The sequence below is a fragment of the Salvelinus alpinus genome, chromosome 11 (genome assembly GCF_045679555.1).
Source record: "Salvelinus alpinus chromosome 11, SLU_Salpinus.1, whole genome shotgun sequence".
NCBI lineage: Eukaryota > Metazoa > Chordata > Actinopteri > Salmoniformes > Salmonidae > Salvelinus > Salvelinus alpinus.
The window spans coordinates 60677481-60696141 of NC_092096.1; the positions used below are offsets into that span (position 1 = coordinate 60677481).

General features: G+C 45.1%; 1 protein-coding gene across 5 annotated transcripts in view; it reads right to left on the reverse strand.

Moving 5' to 3' along the window:
* The window catches only part of LOC139534957 (macrophage-capping protein-like), a 33884-nt gene that overhangs the window by 770 nt on the left and 14453 nt on the right, over positions 1-18661 (reverse strand). For 4 of the 5 annotated variants that reach the window (XM_071334516.1, XM_071334514.1, XM_071334515.1 and 1 more), the window contains exons 2-17: positions 11869-12062; positions 9449-9603; positions 8874-9035; positions 5398-5547; positions 4705-4791; positions 4341-4473; positions 4035-4126; positions 2194-3682; positions 1930-2106; positions 1778-1839; positions 1609-1695; positions 1480-1521; positions 1238-1411; positions 1123-1158; positions 470-1024; positions 77-188 (exon numbers count right to left, since the gene is read on the reverse strand). In XM_071334516.1, coding sequence (XP_071190617.1) covers positions 3617-3682; positions 4035-4126; positions 4341-4473; positions 4705-4791; positions 5398-5547; positions 8874-9035; positions 9449-9603; positions 11869-12061 — 1038 coding nt within the window. In that variant the 5' untranslated portion in view covers position 12062 and the 3' untranslated portion in view covers positions 77-188; positions 470-1024; positions 1123-1158; ... (4 more) ...; positions 1930-2106; positions 2194-3616. Of the gene's footprint in view, positions 1-76; positions 189-284; positions 401-469; positions 1025-1122; positions 1159-1237; positions 1412-1479; positions 1522-1608; positions 1696-1777; positions 1840-1929; positions 2107-2193; positions 3683-4034; positions 4127-4340; positions 4474-4704; positions 4792-5397; positions 5548-8873; positions 9036-9448; positions 9604-11868; positions 12063-18661 lie in introns of all 5 variants that reach the window. The other variant, XM_071334513.1, reaches the window with a different exon arrangement.

Consider the following 18661-nt stretch of genomic DNA (forward strand, 5'->3'; position numbering starts at 1 on the left):
ATCATTACTACCTCATAAACACAGTGATATTCTTGACACAGCCATGATGGTTATAAATAGGGGTTGTGTGGCTTACCTTGTGATAGGCACTGATAGATTTCAGAGGCCCGAAAGATTCTGGAGTCATGGACTGAGCCAGGCCATTTTGCCACAACATTGCTGATCACACAGTCAGCATTGCAGACCATCTGAAATCATAAGATGAGGAATATTACACCAATCAATGCACATCACTGGCAATGCAGAGTGTTCGTCAATGGACAATATCAAAAAGTTATGTTCACCTGAACATTAATGCTGTGAAAGGATTTCCTATTCACAAAATCGGCCTCATGGGCACCTGAGGGGGCTTTTATCCTTATGTGTGTGCAGTCCACTGCACCAATGACATTGGGGAAACCTGTCACACAAAGTAATGAGTATCCTACTATGTGTTAACAGTTGTCCTGTAATTTGTAGATCCTCTTACCTGCAATCCTATAGAACTCCTCTTTGATGTCACAGAGTCTTCTGTGGCCAGGGAAGGAGATGAAGACATCTGCTAATGCTTTGATAGCCAGACACACACTCCTTATTGTGCGGCAAATTGTGGCCTTGTTCAGCTGTTCTGCATCCCCCACTGAGTACAGGAAGGCTCCACTAGCAAAAAAGCGCAAGGCCACACAAACCATTTGCTCCACACTCAGTGCATGGCTCCGTGCAGTGCGGTGCTTAATCCTGGGACCCAGTAGTCTGCATAGATACCTGATGCCATCTGCAGAAAACCTGTATCTTTCATATAGATGGTCATCAGGGAAGGCCAGTGGGTCCAACCGGTCCCTGAAGACCCTTTCTCGCCTGAAGGCTCTCCTCAGCACAAGTGCTTCTTCATCCACCACATCTCGCACGAATGGGCATGCCATTGTCAGAGCAGAAAGGAACACACAATTTTGGGCCTTCATATAGGCTAGTGGCCACACCTGGTGCTGGGGGGGTGGGCAAAAGAGGGCGATGCCTTATAACGATGACTTGGTTGTACTGATTGCTGGGAAAATAAAAAAAACCTTAGAAAGATGCCACCGTCCTGTGTGCTCACAATAAGAGCTCATATGTCATGGCTCACTTGACTTTACGAGAATATACCTAATTTTTATTTTGAGCTGTGTCATCTTCTTGGAGCTGGGGGAGGAAAGAAAAATAATGATTAATACATTTGTGTTACAGTTAGCATACAGTGTACATTGAAGGCATATCTCACCTCCCTCTCAAGTTTTTTTATTTCAAGGTCCAGTTTCCTAATTGTCCTCTTTTTTATTTCGGACTCCAGTGCAAGATTTTCCATCTTTTTCTTCTTGTACTGAATGTCTATGTCTGCCAGTTCTATTTGGCGCCGGAGGTGGTTGCCATACAACTTTCTGATAGCTTGTGAGCTCTGTGAACACAATACAATTAGCGCAGCTGGAATTTGGCAGGATGTGGTGTCCTTTTATTAATACGCACTATGTTGCCAGGCTGGTTTTCCCACTGTATAGCATCTGGGTCCTGTAAAAGAAATTAGATTTTTTGATTTTGATGAGGACTCCTCACCATTGTAGAGTAAATAGTACTTTCACAGTCTTAACATGATACCTCATGCCTTCTGGAATCCAGAGAGATGGTCTCCTCCTCATCATCGTCTCCATCATGTGCTGTTGCTGCTGCACTGGGGCCTTCACCCTATCACATTTAATCGGATTCATATTGAAGCTAGTAGACAAGACATGCCAGGCCTACAGTATGCCTTTGATGGAGTACTCACTGGATCAGCATCGTCTGGTGCTTGTGCTGGTGGCTCTAACAGGAACACAGTGCTGCCAGACACTGCAAGGCAATAGGTAAACCAAAGTCAGACAGTCCAAATTGATTCAATATGAATGTGGTTGTATCCCATGTAGAGATGGAAGGACATACCTTGAATGAAGCGGGTGGCATCTTGGGAGGAACCTATGCTCGTCTCTTTCCCCCCAGGGATCCCCTCTAAGACGGGCCTGCCTTTATTTAGCTCCAAGGCCATGTCCTCTGCTGGGGTAAGGTCAGCCTTTGGTGACCCACCACCCGTGCCTTGTCTGTGGGTATTCTTTTTCACTGCTAAAACAGTACAGACAATGTGTGAGCAGGCACCTTCTGGGTACAATATATGCTTGTGCTTTGTTAAATATTAGTCAGGGACCATACCATTCTGCAGAATGTTCTTGTATTTGATTTTGACCTGCTGCCATGTCCGTTTTGGCCCGTTCATGTTTAATCTACACACACACACACACACACACACACACATTTAATGGAGTCACACTGCAAAAAATTACTTGGTATTTTTGTCTTGTTTTCAGTAAAAATATCAAAAAATTTATCATAGCTTTATACAGTGTGATGGAGTTACTTTACACAATTTCACTCATATCTGCAGTGCATTTCAATTAAAAATTTAACCGTTTCATAATTACAGTACAACTGCATTTTTGGAGATGTGAATTAAATATTTGAATTGTAATTGTGATGTTTCAGCGGAGCGGTGAGTGTGTAATTGTGCACTACTTACGCATTCAGGCGGTCTGCAATACTTTGCCACGCTTTTTCTCTTTGCTTTATCACTGTGGCGGTGTTGCCTTTCTTCTTAATTATATCTTTTACCTCCTCGTATGCCTCCATGAGGATTTGTGCTTCCGACGGGGAAAAGTACGCGGCTCTAGTTGCCATGGTAAATCAGTTAATCTGTGATCTGTGGCGGGGTCTATTTGAGTGAGCCGTGAGCGCGCACCTATCCAGGATTGGTTTCACCTGGCTTAATGAATCCGTGTCTGCTCATCCTGGCTTGGTCTTTGTGCAACCAATTAAGCCTGGACGCACATGTTTTGGCTTCATTGAGCTCAGCTGAGTCATTTATCCCGGATGTCTTAATTCTACTTTTGTGCAACAGGCCCCTGAACTGCTAAATCATTGCCCTACTGTTACTAAGACCAAAAGGTAATAGGGAGCATACATTTTAAATCATATGAATTACAGTTGAGAATTTGCTTTGGCTCTTCGCATCATACTGACCAAACATCACACACCTGAATATTTCACTGTTGCCAGGCAAAGTGTCAGGAATGGCCCAGAAATTGATCAAGGTCTTGTGGATATGTTTTTCCATAAGTGAAAATTGTCTCTGTGTGTGTGTGTGTGTGTGTGTGTGTGCGCATAGCCGTGGGAAGGACTAGGAAAGGTACTACTTTGTGACGAAAAAATAAATACAAATCTTTAAAAAAATAAGATTTTTCAGGGGGTGCTGCAGCAGCGTCAGCACCCGCTGGCGGCTATGTGTGTGTGAGATCTATCCATCAGAGAGCGGGAGTGCGTGTCGCTCATACGTCAATGGAATAAAGATCATTATTAGCCTAATAATCTCCAGAGTCCAATGTTCCAACTGAGACCAACGGTCACCTCCACTTCAGGACAAACACTCAGTCCCCAGTCAAAGACAGTCATTCAGAAATTATTCACACCCCTTTAGTTTCCACATTTTGCTGTTTTACAGCCTGAATTTACTTTTTTTTTTAAAGTTAGATTGGGTCTCATTGACCATTAGAGGTCAATGTAGTCTCATAGCCATTGTAGTTCAGTTCCAGTTTTTGAAGAACTGCTTGAAGATGATCGTCTCCCTCCCTTGTGGTAGTATCTCCACCTGTAAGAGAGTACAGAGATTTGACTACACGGTCATGACTGTATCTACTGCGTCACACACATAAACCACCCCATTGTATATGCATAAAACATTTATGATACTGGGTTCATGACCTGCTAGTTAGTGGTTACACAACACAAGGGACATTGCAGTGTGACAATGGAAGAAGACATACATGGGATTCGGTTTGACTAAATGGAATTAAAAACGCGCAAAATTATACTGTTTTCAGGTATAATAAAATCATGACGCTATCATTTGCTGACGTTATGTTGCTGGGTGGAGTTAATGGCTGGACAATGAGGACATAATGTCTGGGTTTTTGCCATTTGTGAGATCCTGCTTGACTCACCTGCGTTTTCATCCTGGGGTAGTTCATCTGTTGGATGAAGCTATCTGCCATTTTCAGGGCCTCCCTCTTCTCCTCTGCATTTGCTCCCATACCTGTCAATCAGTGGGATAATGGCTTCACCATGTTTTACCTCAGTCTGACCCATAGAGGTCTCAGTAAGGCCTCGACACAATAATGTATATTCACTTTATACAATACAAACCCTGATTTAAATGAGTATTTCATGAGACATTGGATATCTCAGACATTCTAGGGATACATTTCACAGAGCAGAAATGTTAGTCGAGGTTCACGTGCTTTCCTCACCTTTCCAAACAAAGATCTTTCCGTTGGCCCCATTATCCAAAATAAAGCAGTCGTCGCGCACCAGAAGGTCCTTGGCAAATGGGCTCTTTTCCGAGACATTGGTCAGTTTCATCTGACCTGTCGCATCGGACACCTATGGAAGACAGCAACACAGGCCATGACTTTCAGTTCATTTGTGAACTAGTTTGCCCCAAACATCTTGTTTATCTTGGAAAAAAAGATCTCCAAAGTATAGCTGTGCAGTCTAGAATCCAAAATATCTTAAATTCTGTTATTGGGGTGAACTATCCAACAGTAATGATGTGATGCAATAGAACAGTTCTGGAGAGAACTGTTTACCAATGGAATTGTACTGTCCAGCTACCTTGTAGAGGGAGGCGGAGTTGGAGACGTCTGCGCGACTGTCCTCCTCTGGAGTGCTCTCTGCCAGCTCTCGCATTGGTCCCAGCACCTGTCAGTCACAGGGCAGAGTGGAACATGGATTGTGGTGGGGTTTCTATCAGTGGAGGCTGCTGAGGGGAGGACGGCTCAAAATAAATGGCTGGAATGGAGTAGAATGGAGTGGTAAACAAATTAAAACAATGTTTTTGATACCATTCCATTTACTCCATTCCAGCCATTCTCCCCTCCACTGGTTTGTATATATTTTTAAAGTTAGATCCTCAAATTCTTTCAGCAACCTCAGCCCACAAAACAAAGTGTAAGGAGACCAGTCAGTTAACAAAATTGAAGAAATAGTTGCATGACTAACTATCGACCCATTACCTTCCTATACTCGATTTCAAAGTCTCTAAATATGCTTAGACATTACAGGATTGACAAGTCTCAAGGTCACAGGAGTTTGTTGACACCTTAATTGGGGAGGAGTGTCATGGTAATGGATGGAGCAGAATGGTATCAAATAGATCACACACTGTAGCTTGCATGTGTTTGCCATTCCATTCACTTCTTTCCGCCCATTATTATGTGCTGTCCTCCCCTCAGAAGCCTCCTGTGCATTAGGTCTGACTTTGTTTTCATTTGCTTTGGGAGTAAAGGACTAAGCCGACGATTTTACCTTGAGCATCTCCGGCGTCTCCTCCCCCTCATTGATGTCAGTGATGCGTGCTTTGCCATGTCTCTCAGTGTCACGGATCAGGCTAGCGATCTCACGCGACTTCTGCTTCTCAAACATGTTGGCCTGCGAGCCGATCCAGGAAAATATGGTCTAAAGACATAAAGACGTTTTTTTATTGTCTCATCTGAAGTGAATCATATACAGTGCATTCAGAAAGTATTCAGACCCCTTGACTTTACCACATTAAGTAATGTTACAGCCTTATTCTATAATTGATTAAACACATTGTTTTCCCCTCATCAAGCTACACACAATACACCATAATGACAAAGAGAACAGGTTTAGAAAATGTATAACTTAAAAACACAAATACCTTATTTACATAATTATTCAGACCCTTTACTATGAGACTCGAAATTGAGCTCAGGTGCATCCTGTTTCCATTGATCATCCTTGAGATGTTTTTACAACTTGATTGGAGTCCACCTGTGGTAAATTCAATTGATTGGACATGACTTGGAAAGGCACACACCTGTCTATATAAGGTCCCCCGGTTGACAATGCATGTCAGAGCAAAAACCAAGCCATGAGGTGGAAGGAATTGTCCGTAGAGCGCCGATACAGGATTGTGTCAAGGAACAGATCTGGGGAAGGGTACCAAAATAATTCTGCAGCATTGAAAGTCCAATAACACAGTGGACTCCATTCTTAAATGGAATTAGTTTGGAACCACCAAGACTCTTCCTAGAGCTGGCCGTCTGGCCAAATTGAGCAATCGAGGGAAAGGGGCCTTGTCTAATGAAATACTAATTTAAAATCAGGGTTTGTATTGAATAAAGTGAATATACATTATGGTGCCGAGGCATTACTGAGACCTCTATGGGTCAGACTGAGGTAAGACATGGTGAGACCATTATCCCACTGATTGACAGGTATGGGAGCAAATGCAGAGAAGAGGGAGGCCCTGAAAATGGCAGATCACTTCATCCAACAGATGAACTACCCCAGGCTGAAAACGCAGGTGAGTCAAGCATGATCTCACAAATGGCAAAAACCCAGACATTATTTCCTCATTGTCAGCCATTAACTCCACCCAGCAACATAACGTCAGCAAATGATAAAATCATGATTTTATTATACCTGAAAACAGTATAATTTGCACTAGAGATCCTCTGTGTAGATGGGAAAACCTTCCAGAAGGACAACCATCTCTGCAGCACTCCACCAATCAGGCCTTTATGGTAGAGTGGCCAGACAGAAGCCACTCCTCAGTAAAAGGCACATGACAGCCCACTTGGAATTGACCAAAAAGCACCGAAAGGACTTTCAGACCATGAGAAACAAGATTCTCTGGTCTGATGAAAGCAAGATTGAACTCTTTGGCTTGAATGCCAAGCGTCATGTCTGGAGGAAACCTGGCACCATCTCTACAGTGAAGCATGGTGGTAGCAGAATCATGCTGTGGGGATGTTTTTCAGCAGGAGGGACTGGGAGACTAGTCAGGATCAAGGGAAAGATGAATGGAGCAAAGTACAGAGATCCTTGATGAAAACCTGCTCCAGAGCGCTCAGGACCTCAGACTGGGACGAAGGTTCACATTCCAACAGGACAACAACCCAAAGCACACAGCCAAGGCAATGCAGGAGTGGCTTTGGGAAAAGTCTCTAAATGTCCGAGTGGCACAGCCAGTCCAGACTTGAACATCTCTGGAGAGACCTGAAACTAGCTCTGCAGCAATGCTCCCCATCCAACCTAACAGAGCTTGAGAGGCTCTGCAGAGAAAAATGGGAGAAACTCCCCAAATACAGGTGTGCCAAGCATGTAGCGTCATTTTTTATTTTATTTTACCTTTATTTAACCAGGTAGGCTAGTTGAGAACAAGTTCTCATTTGCAACTGCGACCTGGCCAAGATAAAGCATAGCAGTGTGAACAGACAACACAGAGTTACACATGGAGTAAACAATAAACAAGTCAATAACATGGTAGAAAAAAAAAAAAATAAAATAAATAAATAAATAAAAAAAAATAAAAAAAGAAACAGAAACTATATACAATGTGTGCAAAAGGCATGAGGTAGGCAATAAATCGAATAATTACAATTTAGCAGATTAACACTGGAGTGATAAATCATCAGATGATCATGTGCAAGAAGAGATACTGGTGTGCAAAAGAGCAGAAAAGTAAATAAATAAAAGCAGTATGGGGGGTGAGGTAGGTAAATTGGGTGGGTAGTTTACAGATGGACTATGTACAGCTGCAGCGATCGGTTAGCTGCTCGGATAGCAGATTTTTAAAGTTGTTGAGGGAGATAAAAGTCTCCAACTTCAGAGATTTTTGCAATTCGTTCCAGTCGCAGGCAGCAGAGAACTGGAAGGAAAGGCGTCCAAATGAGGTTTTGGCTTTAGGGATGATCAGTGAGATACACCTGCTGGAGCGCGTGTTGCGGGTGGGTGTAGCCATCGTGACCAGTGAACTGAGATAAGGCGGCACTTTACCTAGCATAGCCTTGTAGATGACCTGGAGCCAGTGGGTCTGACGACGAACATTTAGCGAGGGCCAGCCGACTAGGGCATACAGGTCGCAGTGGTGGGTCGTATAAGGTGCTTTAGTAACAAAACGAATGGCACTGTGATAAACTGCATCCAGTTTGCTGAGTAGAGTATTGGAAGCTATTTTGTAGATGACATCGCCGAAGTCGAGGATCGGTAGGATAGTCAGTTTTACTAGGGTAAGTTTGGCGGCGTGAGTGAAGGAGGCTTTGTTGCGGAATAGAAAGCCGATTCTTGCTTTGATTTTGGATTGGAGATGTTTGATATGAGTCTGGAAGGAGAGTTTGCAGTCTAGCCAGACACCTAGGTACTTATAGATGTCCACATATTCTAGGTCGGAACCGTCCAGGGTGGTGATGCTAGTCGGGCGTGCGGGTGCAGGCAGCGAACGGTTGAAAAGCATGCATTTGGTTTTACTAGCGTTTAAGAGCAGTTGGAGGCCACGGAAGGAGTGTTGTATGGCATTGAAGCTCGTTTGGAGGTTAGATAGTACAGTGTCCAAGGATTACGTGTCATACCCAAGACACGTAATCGCTGCCAAAAGTGCTTCAACACAGTACTGAGTAAAGATGTCTGAATACTTATGTAAATGTAATATTAAAAAAAATATATGTTTTATACATTTGCAAACAATTCTAAACCTGTTTTTGCTTTGTCATTATGGGATATTGTGTTGAGGGGATATTGAGGGGGAAAAAAACATTTAAATCCATTTTAGAATAAGGCTGTAACAAAATGTGGAAAAAGTCGAGGTCTGAATACTTTCCAAATGCACAGTACGATTTAGTAGGCCTACTTTACTGATCACTAATTAAGGAATGTGCCATTCAAGGCAACAATGTAATATAGTTCTCCAAGCCCTCACTGCTAAGAGCCTCCCGCAGGGAATTAGTAACACACACTCTCACCTCCCTCCCCCTGCTCACCTCTCCCAGGTCCAGGATGAAACAGTCTCCCTTGTTGAAGTTCTCCCAGCTCAGCTCCACCTCCTTGGCACGGATGTTCCGCTTCCCTTTGATCTGGTACAGCCTGTGAACCGGCCCTGACCCGCCTTGGGGCCGCCTGAAGCCAGACTCCACACCACCCTCCTACACGTGTGATTGAGGGAGAGAGTGAATAAAAGGAAAAAGAAAGAGGTAACAATATGAAAATGTTAGATTTTCTCAACATCTGTATCTAACCAGGAAGTCTAAGGATTTACTAGCTATCGCTTCAACGAGAGAGATGTGGAATGATATGACAAATCAGAAGCATGTGATGAGGTCATGAAAAGTAGTGCTTGTAAAGTCATGTCAATCACGGATTTGAAAAAAATAAAAAATAAAATCCATGACTCAGTGGGCCCAAATCTAATGTGGGAAACACATGGATTACAGGAAATCACACATTGATGTCCAAGAGAAACACAAAAGTTTGCACAAATTCCCATGCAAGTACTTTTCTTAAACAGATGGGCCCTGTGTTGTCAGTAAGTATGAACCAGGACTATTCTCCTGCTCACCTTGTAGCTGACCCCCCTGGGGAAGAGGTTCATGAACTCCGGAGACTCGTAGCCCTGGACCTGCCGGTGCTGGATGGGGTCACCACCCAGGAAGCTGTCCAGCTGGGTGGCCAGCATGGCACACGCCACCTGCTCATCGCGAGATGACTTCTCACCTGGAGGGAAAGGAAGTTAGGGGAGGGGTGAGTTCTGTGATTCTGAGGTGGGGTGTGGCGACGGACACATAGCGGGGAGTAGGGGTGTGGTGACGGACACATAGCGGAGGGAGAACGAAAGGAGGAACAGCGGTTTGTGGAAGGTAGAAACGGGAGAGTTAAAGAATCAGGAGGTAAAGTGAGCGAGAAAGATGGAGGAAGCCTGCCTACATAACAGAATTGAAAAAGGAGGAGGACAGAAAAGGAGAAAGGTACATACATAAACCGAATGAGTGAGCTACAGGTAAATAAATGTATACTACGTTATTATATTCTGTACTTATCATGTGATCTTGCAGACATTCAGCTTTGATCTAACTTTATTAAGCGAGCAGCCTAGAGCAGAGCATGTGCGTTAGTAGAGAATCCCGCCCATGCGCAGAAACGTTGGGACCTTTAGCCAGTGCAGAAAAGTGGACCACAATAATAAAGGCCATATAGGGGTCGGGCCGGGGTCATGTGAAAGGTGGGTGTAGGGGTCACAGAGGACAGGGTAGAGGGGGGGCTTTTAGAGAGGAGCACTGACAATCAGCTTAGTGTTACTCAAGCACCAGATGCATGCTGGAAACAGCCACATTTGAGTAGTAAAAGCCCTAATGCATTTTTTTATGAACACACACAACCCAGCCCTTCTTCCTTAAGGAGCTCTTCTTTAATCCCTCCCCATCCTTCTACTGTCATCATCCTTCCATCTGTCAGTCTTAGTCTCCTCCCTCACATAAATCGTTGGGTCAGTGTCATGTCATCACCATTAGCACGCAGGTTATTCGCTTGTCAACCGCACAGAGGTTAATATGGTGTGGACACAGTGGGTTGGCTAGTACATTACATGACCAAAAGTATGTGGACACCTGCTCGTCGGACATCTCATTCCAAAATCATGGGCATTAATGTAGATTGCATGGCTGTGTGCTCGATTTAACACGTCAGCGACGGGTGTGGCCGAATCCACTTATTTGAAGGGGTGTCCACCTACTTTTGGCATGTAGTGTAGTTTGGATTTACAGAGCAATACTGGATACAAGCTTACACTCTTAGCAAATTATTTTCTAACTAGAACCTAAAAGGGTTCTTTGGCTGTTCCCATAGGAAAACCCTTTGACAAACCTTTTGGTTCAAAGTAGAACTGTTTTGGGTTCCATGTAGAACCCTTTCCACTGAGCCTTCTACATGGAACCCAAAATGGTTTTACTTGGAAACAAAAAGTTTTTTTTCACCTCGTAATCTTCAATTGGTAGTTAGTCTTGTCCCATCGCTGTAACTCCCGTACAGACTCAGGAGAGGAGAATGTAGAGATCCATGCATCCTCCGAAACACGACCTTGCCAAGCTGCACTGCTCGCTTAACCCGAAAGCCAGCCGCACCAATTTTTTGGGAGGAAACACTGTACAACTTGCAACCGAAGCGACTTGCACCCGCCCCGCCACAAGGAGTCGCTAGAGCGCGATGGGATAAGGACATCCCGCCCGGCCAAACCCTCCCCTAACGATGCTGGGCCAATTATGCCCTGCCTCATGGGTGTCCCAGTCGCGGCCGGCTGCGATGCAGCCTAGGTTTGAACTTGGGTCTGTAGTGACGCCTCAAGCACTGCGATGCAGTGCCTTAGACCGCTGCACCAATCGGGACCCAAAAAGGATTTTACCTGGAACCAAAAAGGGTTCTCCTATGGGGACAGCAGAAGAACTCTTGAAACCTTTTTCTAAGAGTGTAGGAAACACCATCCATAAATGATAAAAGACTCTTATCCCAAGAGACAGTTTTCCATTCCACTCATGTACATACTTACCAATGTACACAGAGATCCCCGTCCTCCCCATCCCCCATGATGACCGCAACTCACCCATTGAATAACAGATCGAGGAGTAGCACACTCAAAGGCTCCTATAGCGGTTTCTATTGAAGTTCTGGCAAATATCAGTATGGATCAAAACATTGTCTTGTACTTCCATAAAGGTAAATGGTGGAGCGTTCTATTACAAAGTTCTACAGATTCTTTTGCCCAATACCTTATTAGTGGGGCACAAAGTTTATCATGGCCACGTGAGTCTCTATCAGAGAAGGAGTGCTGATCTAGGATCAGTGTAGCCTTTTAGATCATAATGAATAAGACAGGGGAACCTGATCCTAAATCAGTACTTCTACTCTGTCAATACAGACCCTGGTCAAGTAAAACTCTTGACCCTACTTATTTGACACATAACATGCATCCATTTTCCTTCATCTCACCTATCCACATGTGTAGGTCGGCCCCCTGGTCCCCCCTGTGCTCCAACACCAGGTAGGAGTCGCCGTTGAAGAAGGCTCCAACCTCAGCTTGCTTCAGCAGCACCGCCTTCATCTTCTCCACCCGCCACACCTTCAGCCCCGGCTCCTGCGTCTCTGGCCCAAACTGTCCGGGTGCTGCCATGTTGGGGAACATTCTGTACAGGGAGAGGGAGAGGAGAGAGTGGGTCAGTGGAGGTGGGGGATGGATGTAGGAGTATGGGGAGGGGGGCGGCCTGGAAAGGGAGCATTCTGCACTGGGTAGAGGGAGATGGGAGAGCGGGTCAGGGGAGGTGGGGGATAATACACACAATATATAAGTCTAAAATATATGGATGAGCAGTGAAAGCGGCTAAGATGCAATAGATAGTAAAGAAGTAGAGTGTTTTATTGTTTGGGGTGGGGAAAGAGGTGTATTTCTTTGCTATGAAATGAGTGAGACAAATAGACATGGGGAGTTGTTGCCGCTAGAGGTGGCAGAAAGTCAACTAAGGGAAATTGCTTTTACTTGTCGTGGCAAGAATACTTATTTCCATATTGGAGTCCAGACAAGAAACACAGAAAGCGGCAGTGGAGGATGGGTGAGAACTCATAATCATGTCATGACATGAATAACTATTTCTGCAGGAACTCAGAAGCAGGAAAATAAAAAAGGTAGAAATGACTAGAAGAGAAGACCCCAAATGAGGGGTCAAGTTATTTTTATTTCAGCTTTATTTAACTACGTAAGCAAGTTCTCATTTACAACTGGGACCTGGCCAAGATAAAGCAAAGCAGTGCAACAAACAGAGTTACACATGGAATAAACAAGCGTACAGTCAATAACACAATAGAAAGTCTATATACAGTGTGTGCATGTTGCTTGATAAAAGACCATAAGGGTAGATCGGCTACATCATTGTTCGGTAATACAATACCATAGCAGGCATACCGACCCATAATGCACTAGTCATTAATTGTACAAAAGAGGGTGTGTCTATAGGGCAGGTCTTATCACGTCTCACATGCCGACACTGAAAACGAAGTATCTTCCCCTCTCTCTCTCTAGCCACAGTTGCCAAAGCTATATTATACTTTATTGATTTGTAGCAGGGCATGTTTAAGCATTCCTGATGTTACTCAGACAAAAACAATCACTTATGATTCCTCCGAACACCTGTGTCAATGTTACTTCCCTGTAACAATCGGATTCAATGAATTAGTCATATTCAAAGATAAATCAATGTTGAAACATTTGATAAAGGCTATACTCAAGTCACCAAGCCTTACACGCTGATTTTGTCTATACTGTAGGTGCACAGGGTCCCTTGCCAGGAATTTATTTTTCTATGAAACAGCAGGCAGGTGGAATCATTTGAGAGACAGGTAGTATTGATGCTGTCCATTAGAAATAATTCACCCTGAATCACAGCGCCATGTTGATTGTTTCTATGGTCTATCCACATTCAGTGGGATATCCTGTCACATTATACGCCAAACAAATAAGTGTACGGTGTAGACGGGTTAATAAGCATGCAGGTTCTGCCTACTATGTGGTGTATTACACCTGTACTAAGTGCACTGGTAGACGTTTGAAATGGAGTAGGCTATGGAAAACAGAACAAATATAACACAAAAGTCTTTAAGGGGGATCACAATGAAATAATTCTCTCTTTCTTTCTCTCGGAGGACCTGAGCCCTAGGACCATACGTCGGGACTACCGGCCGTGGTGACTCCTTGCTGTCCCCAGTCCGCCTGGCCTTGCTGCTATTCCAGTTTCAGCTGTTCTGCCTGCGGTTATGGAACCGCCACCTGTCCCAGACCTGTTGTTTTTCAACTCTTGATGATCGGCTATGAAAAGCCAACTGAAAATTATTCATGATTATTATTTGACCATGCTTGTCACTTATGAACATTTTTGAACATCTTGGCATAGTTCTGTTATAATCTCCACCCGGCACAGCCAGAAGAGGACTGGCCCACCCCTCATAGCCTGGTTCCTCTCTAGGTTTCTTCCTAGGTTTTGGCCTTTCTAGGGAGTTTTTCCTAGCCACCGTGCTTCTACACCTGCATTACTAGCTGTTTGGGGTTTTAGGCTGGGTGTCTGTACAGCACTTCGAGATATTAGCTGATGTACGAAGGGCTATATAAAATAAAATTGATTGATAAAATTGAAATACAGGTTTGAGATCCACCTGTACTGTACATACACACACGCCATGCAGACTGACCTTTTAGTGTCCTATAAACTATTTAGAGCAAACAAAACTACAACATTCGGAGTTAGTACATTCTGGAAACCTTTTGGCCAGCTATGTGACACTCACCAAAGAGAACACCCAACTCTTACAGAACATGTGGTGCTGCACTATAATTACACTGTAGGTAACCCTAACAGTAGGTAACCCTGACAGTAGGTAACCCTAACAGTAGGTAACCCTAACAGTAGGTAACCCTGACAGTAGGTAACCCTGACAGTAGGTAACCCTGACAGTAGGTAACCCTGACAGTAGGTAACCCTGACAGTAGGTAACCCTGACAGTAGGTAACCCTGACAGTAGGTAACCCTGACAGTAGGTAACCCCCTAACAGTAGGTAACCCCCTAACAGTAGGTAACCCTAACAGTAGGTAACCCTAACAGTAGGTAACCCTAACAGTAGGTAACCCTAACAGTAGGTAACCCTAACAGTAGGTAACCCTAACAGTAGGTAACCCTGACAGTAGGTAACCCTGACAGTAGGTAACCCTGACAGTAGGTAACCCTAACAGTAGGTAACCCCCTAACAGTAGGTAACCCCCTAACAGTAGGTAACCCCCTAACAGTAGGTAACCCCCTAACAGTAGGTAACCCCCTAACAGTAGGTAACCCCCTAACAGTAGGTAACCCCCTAACAGTAGGTAACCCCCTAACAGTAGGTAACCCTGACAGTAGGTAACCCTGACAGTAGGTAACCCTGACAGTAGGTAACCCTGACAGTAGGTAACCCTGACAGTAGGTACCCCCTGACAGTAGGTACCCCCTGACAGTAGGTACCCCCTGACAGTAGGTACCCCCTGACAGTAGGTAACCCTGACAGTAGGTAACCCTGACAGTAGGTAACCCTGACAGTAGGTAACCATGACAGTAGGTAACCATGACAGTAGGTAACCATGACAGTAGGTAACCCTGACAGTAGGTAACTCTGACAGTAGGTAACCCTGACAGTAGGTAACCCTGACAGTAGGTAACCCTAACAGTAGGTAACCCTAACAGTAGGTAACCCCCTAATAGTAGGTAACCCCCTAACAGTAGGTAACCCCCTAACAGTAGGTAACCCCCTAACAGTAGGTAACCCCCTAACAGTAGGTAACCCTAACAGTAGGTAACCCTGACAGTAGGTAACCCTAACAGTAGGTAACCCTGACAGTAGGTAACCCTGACAGTAGGTAACCCCCTAACAGTAGGTAACCCCCTAACAGTAGGTAACCCCCTAACAGTAGGTAACCCCCTAACAGTAGGTAACCCCCTAACAGTAGGTAACCCCCTAACAGTAGGTAACCCTGACAGTAGGTAACCCCCTAACAGTAGGTAACCCCCTAACAGTAGGTAACCCCCTAACAGTAGGTAACCCTAACAGTAGGTAACCCTAATAGTAGGTAACCCCCTAATAGTAGGTAACCCCCTAACAGTAGGTAACCCCCTAACAGTAGGTAACCCCCTAACAGTAGGTAACCCCCTAACAGTAGGTAACCCTAACAGTAGGTAACCCTAACAGTAGGTAACCCTAACAGTAGGTAACCCTAACAGTAGGTAACCCTAACAGTAGGTAACCCTGACAGTAGGTAACCCTGACAGTAGGTAACCCTGACAGTAGGTAACCCCCTAACAGTAGGTAACCCCCTAACAGTAGGTAACCCCCTAACAGTAGGTAACCCCCTAACAGTAGGTAACCCCCTAACAGTAGGTAACCCTGACAGTAGGTAACCCTGACAGTAGGTAACCCTAACAGTAGGTAACCCCCTGACAGTAGGTAACCCTGACAGTAGGTAACCCTGACAGTAGGTAACCCCCTAACAGTAGGTAACCCCCTAACAGTAGGTAACCCTAACAGTAGGTAACCCCCTAACAGTAGGTAACCCCCTAACAGTAGGTAACCCCCTAACAGTAGGTAACCCTAACAGTAGGTAACCCTAACAGTAGGTAACCCCCTAACAGTAGGTAACCCCCTAACAGTAGGTAACCCCCTAACAGTAGGTAACCCCCTAACAGTAGGTAACCCCCTAACAGTAGGTAACCCCCTAACAGTAGGTAACCCTAACAGTAGGTAACCCTGACAGTAGGGGGTTACCTACTGTTAGGGGGTTACCTACTGTCAGGGTTACCTACTGTTAGGGTTACCTACTGTTAGGGGGTTACCTACTGTTAGGGGGTTACCTACTGTTAGGGGGTTACCTACTGTTAGGGGGTTACCTACTGTTAGGGGGTTACCTACTGTTAGGGGGTTACCTAACAGTAGGTAACCCCCTAACAGTAGGTAACCCTAACAGTAGGTAACCCTAATAGTAGGTAACCCCCTAATAGTAGGTAACCCCCTAACAGTAGGTAACCCCCTAACAGTAGGTAACCCCCTAACAGTAGGTAACCCCCTAACAGTAGGTAACCCCCTAACAGTAGGTAACCCCCTAACAGTAGGTAACCCTAACAGTAGGTAACCCTAACAGTAGGTAACCCTAACAGTAGGTAACCCTAACAGTAGGTAACCCTAACAGTAGGTAACCCTAACAGTAGGTAACCCTGACAGTAGGTAACCCTGACAGTAGGTAACCCTGACAGTAGGTAACCCCCTAACAGTAGGTAACCCCCTAACAGTAGGTAACCCTGACAGTAGGTAACCCTAACAGTAGGTAACCCCCTGACAGTAGGTAACCCTGACAGTAGGTAACCCTGACAGTAGGTAACCCCCTAACAGTAGGTAACCCCCTAACAGTAGGTAACCCCCTAACAGTAGGTAACCCTAACAGTAGGTAACCCCCTAACAGTAGGTAACCCCCTAACAGTAGGTAACCCTAACAGTAGGTAACCCTAACAGTAGGTAACCCTAACAGTAGGTAACCCCCTAACAGTAGGTAACCCCCTAACAGTAGGTAACCCCCTAACAGTAGGTAACCCCCTAACAGTAGGTAACCCCCTAACAGTAGGTAACCCCCTAACAGTAGGTAACCCTAACAGTAGGTAACCCTAACAGTAGGTAACCCTAACAGTAGGTAACCCTAACAGTAGGTAACCCTAACAGTAGGTAACCCCCTGACAGTAGGTAACCCCCTAACAGTAGGTAACCCCCTAACAGTAGGTAACCCCCTAACAGTAGGTAACCCCCTAACAGTAGGTAACCCTGACAGTAGGTAACCCTAACAGTAGGTAACCCCCTGACAGTAGGTAACCCTGACAGTAGGTAACCCTGACAGTAGGTAACCCTGACAGTAGGTAACCCTGACAGTAGGTAACCCTGACAGTAGGTAACCCTAACAGTAGGTAACCCTAACAGTAGGTAACCCTAACAGTAGGTAACCCCCTAACAGTAGGTAACCCCCTAACAGTAGGTAACCCCCTAACAGTAGGTAACCCTAACAGTAGGTAACCCTAACAGTAGGTAACCCTGACAGTAGGTAACCCTGACAGTAGGTAACCCCCTAACAGTAGGTAACCCCCTAACAGTAGGTAACCCTGACAGTAGGTAACCCTAACAGTAGGTAACCCCCTGACAGTAGGTAACCCTGACAGTAGGTAACCCTGACAGTAGGTAACCCTGACAGTAGGTAACCCTGACAGTAGGTAACCCTGACAGTAGGTAACCCTGACAGTAGGTAACCCCCTAACAGTAGGTAACCCCCTAACAGTAGGTAACCCCCTAACAGTAGGTAACCCCCTAACAGTAGGTAACCCCCTAACAGTAGGTAACCCCCTAACAGTAGGTAACCCCCTAACAGTAGGTAACCCTGACAGTAGGTAACCCTAACAGTAGGTAACCCCCTGACAGTAGGTAACCCTGACAGTAGGTAACCCCCTAACAGTAGGTAACCCCCTAACAGTAGGTAACCCCCTAACAGTAGGTAACCCTGACAGTAGGTAACCCTAACAGTAGGTAACCCCCTGACAGTAGGTAACCCTGACAGTAGGTAATCCTGACAGTAGGTAACCCTGACAGTAGGTAACCCTAACAGTAGGTAACCCTAACAGTAGGTAACCCTAACAGTAGGTAACCCTAACAGTAGGTAACCCTAACAGTAGGTAACCCTAACAGTAGGTAACCCTGACAGTAGGTAACCCTAACAGTAGGTAACCCTAACAGTAGGTAACCCTGACAGTAGGTAACCCTGACAGTAGGTAACCCTGACAGTAGGTAACCCTGACAGTAGGTAACCCTGACAGTAGGTAACTCTGACAGTAGGTAACCCTGACAGTAGGTAACCCTGACAGTAGGTAACCCTGACAGTAGGTAACCCTAACAGTAGGTAACCCTGACAGTAGGTAACCCTGACAGTAGGTAACCCTGACAGTAGGTAACCCTGACAGTAGGTAACCCTGACAGTAGGTAACCCTAACAGTAGGTAACCCTAACAGTAGGTAACCCTAACAGTAGGTAACCCTAACAGTAGGTAACCCCCTAACAGTAGGTAACCCCCTAACAGTAGGTAACCCTCTAACAGTAGGTAACCCTAACAGTAGGTAACCCTAACAGTAGGTAACCCTAACAGTAGGTAACCCTGACAGTAGGTAACCCTGACAGTAGGTAACC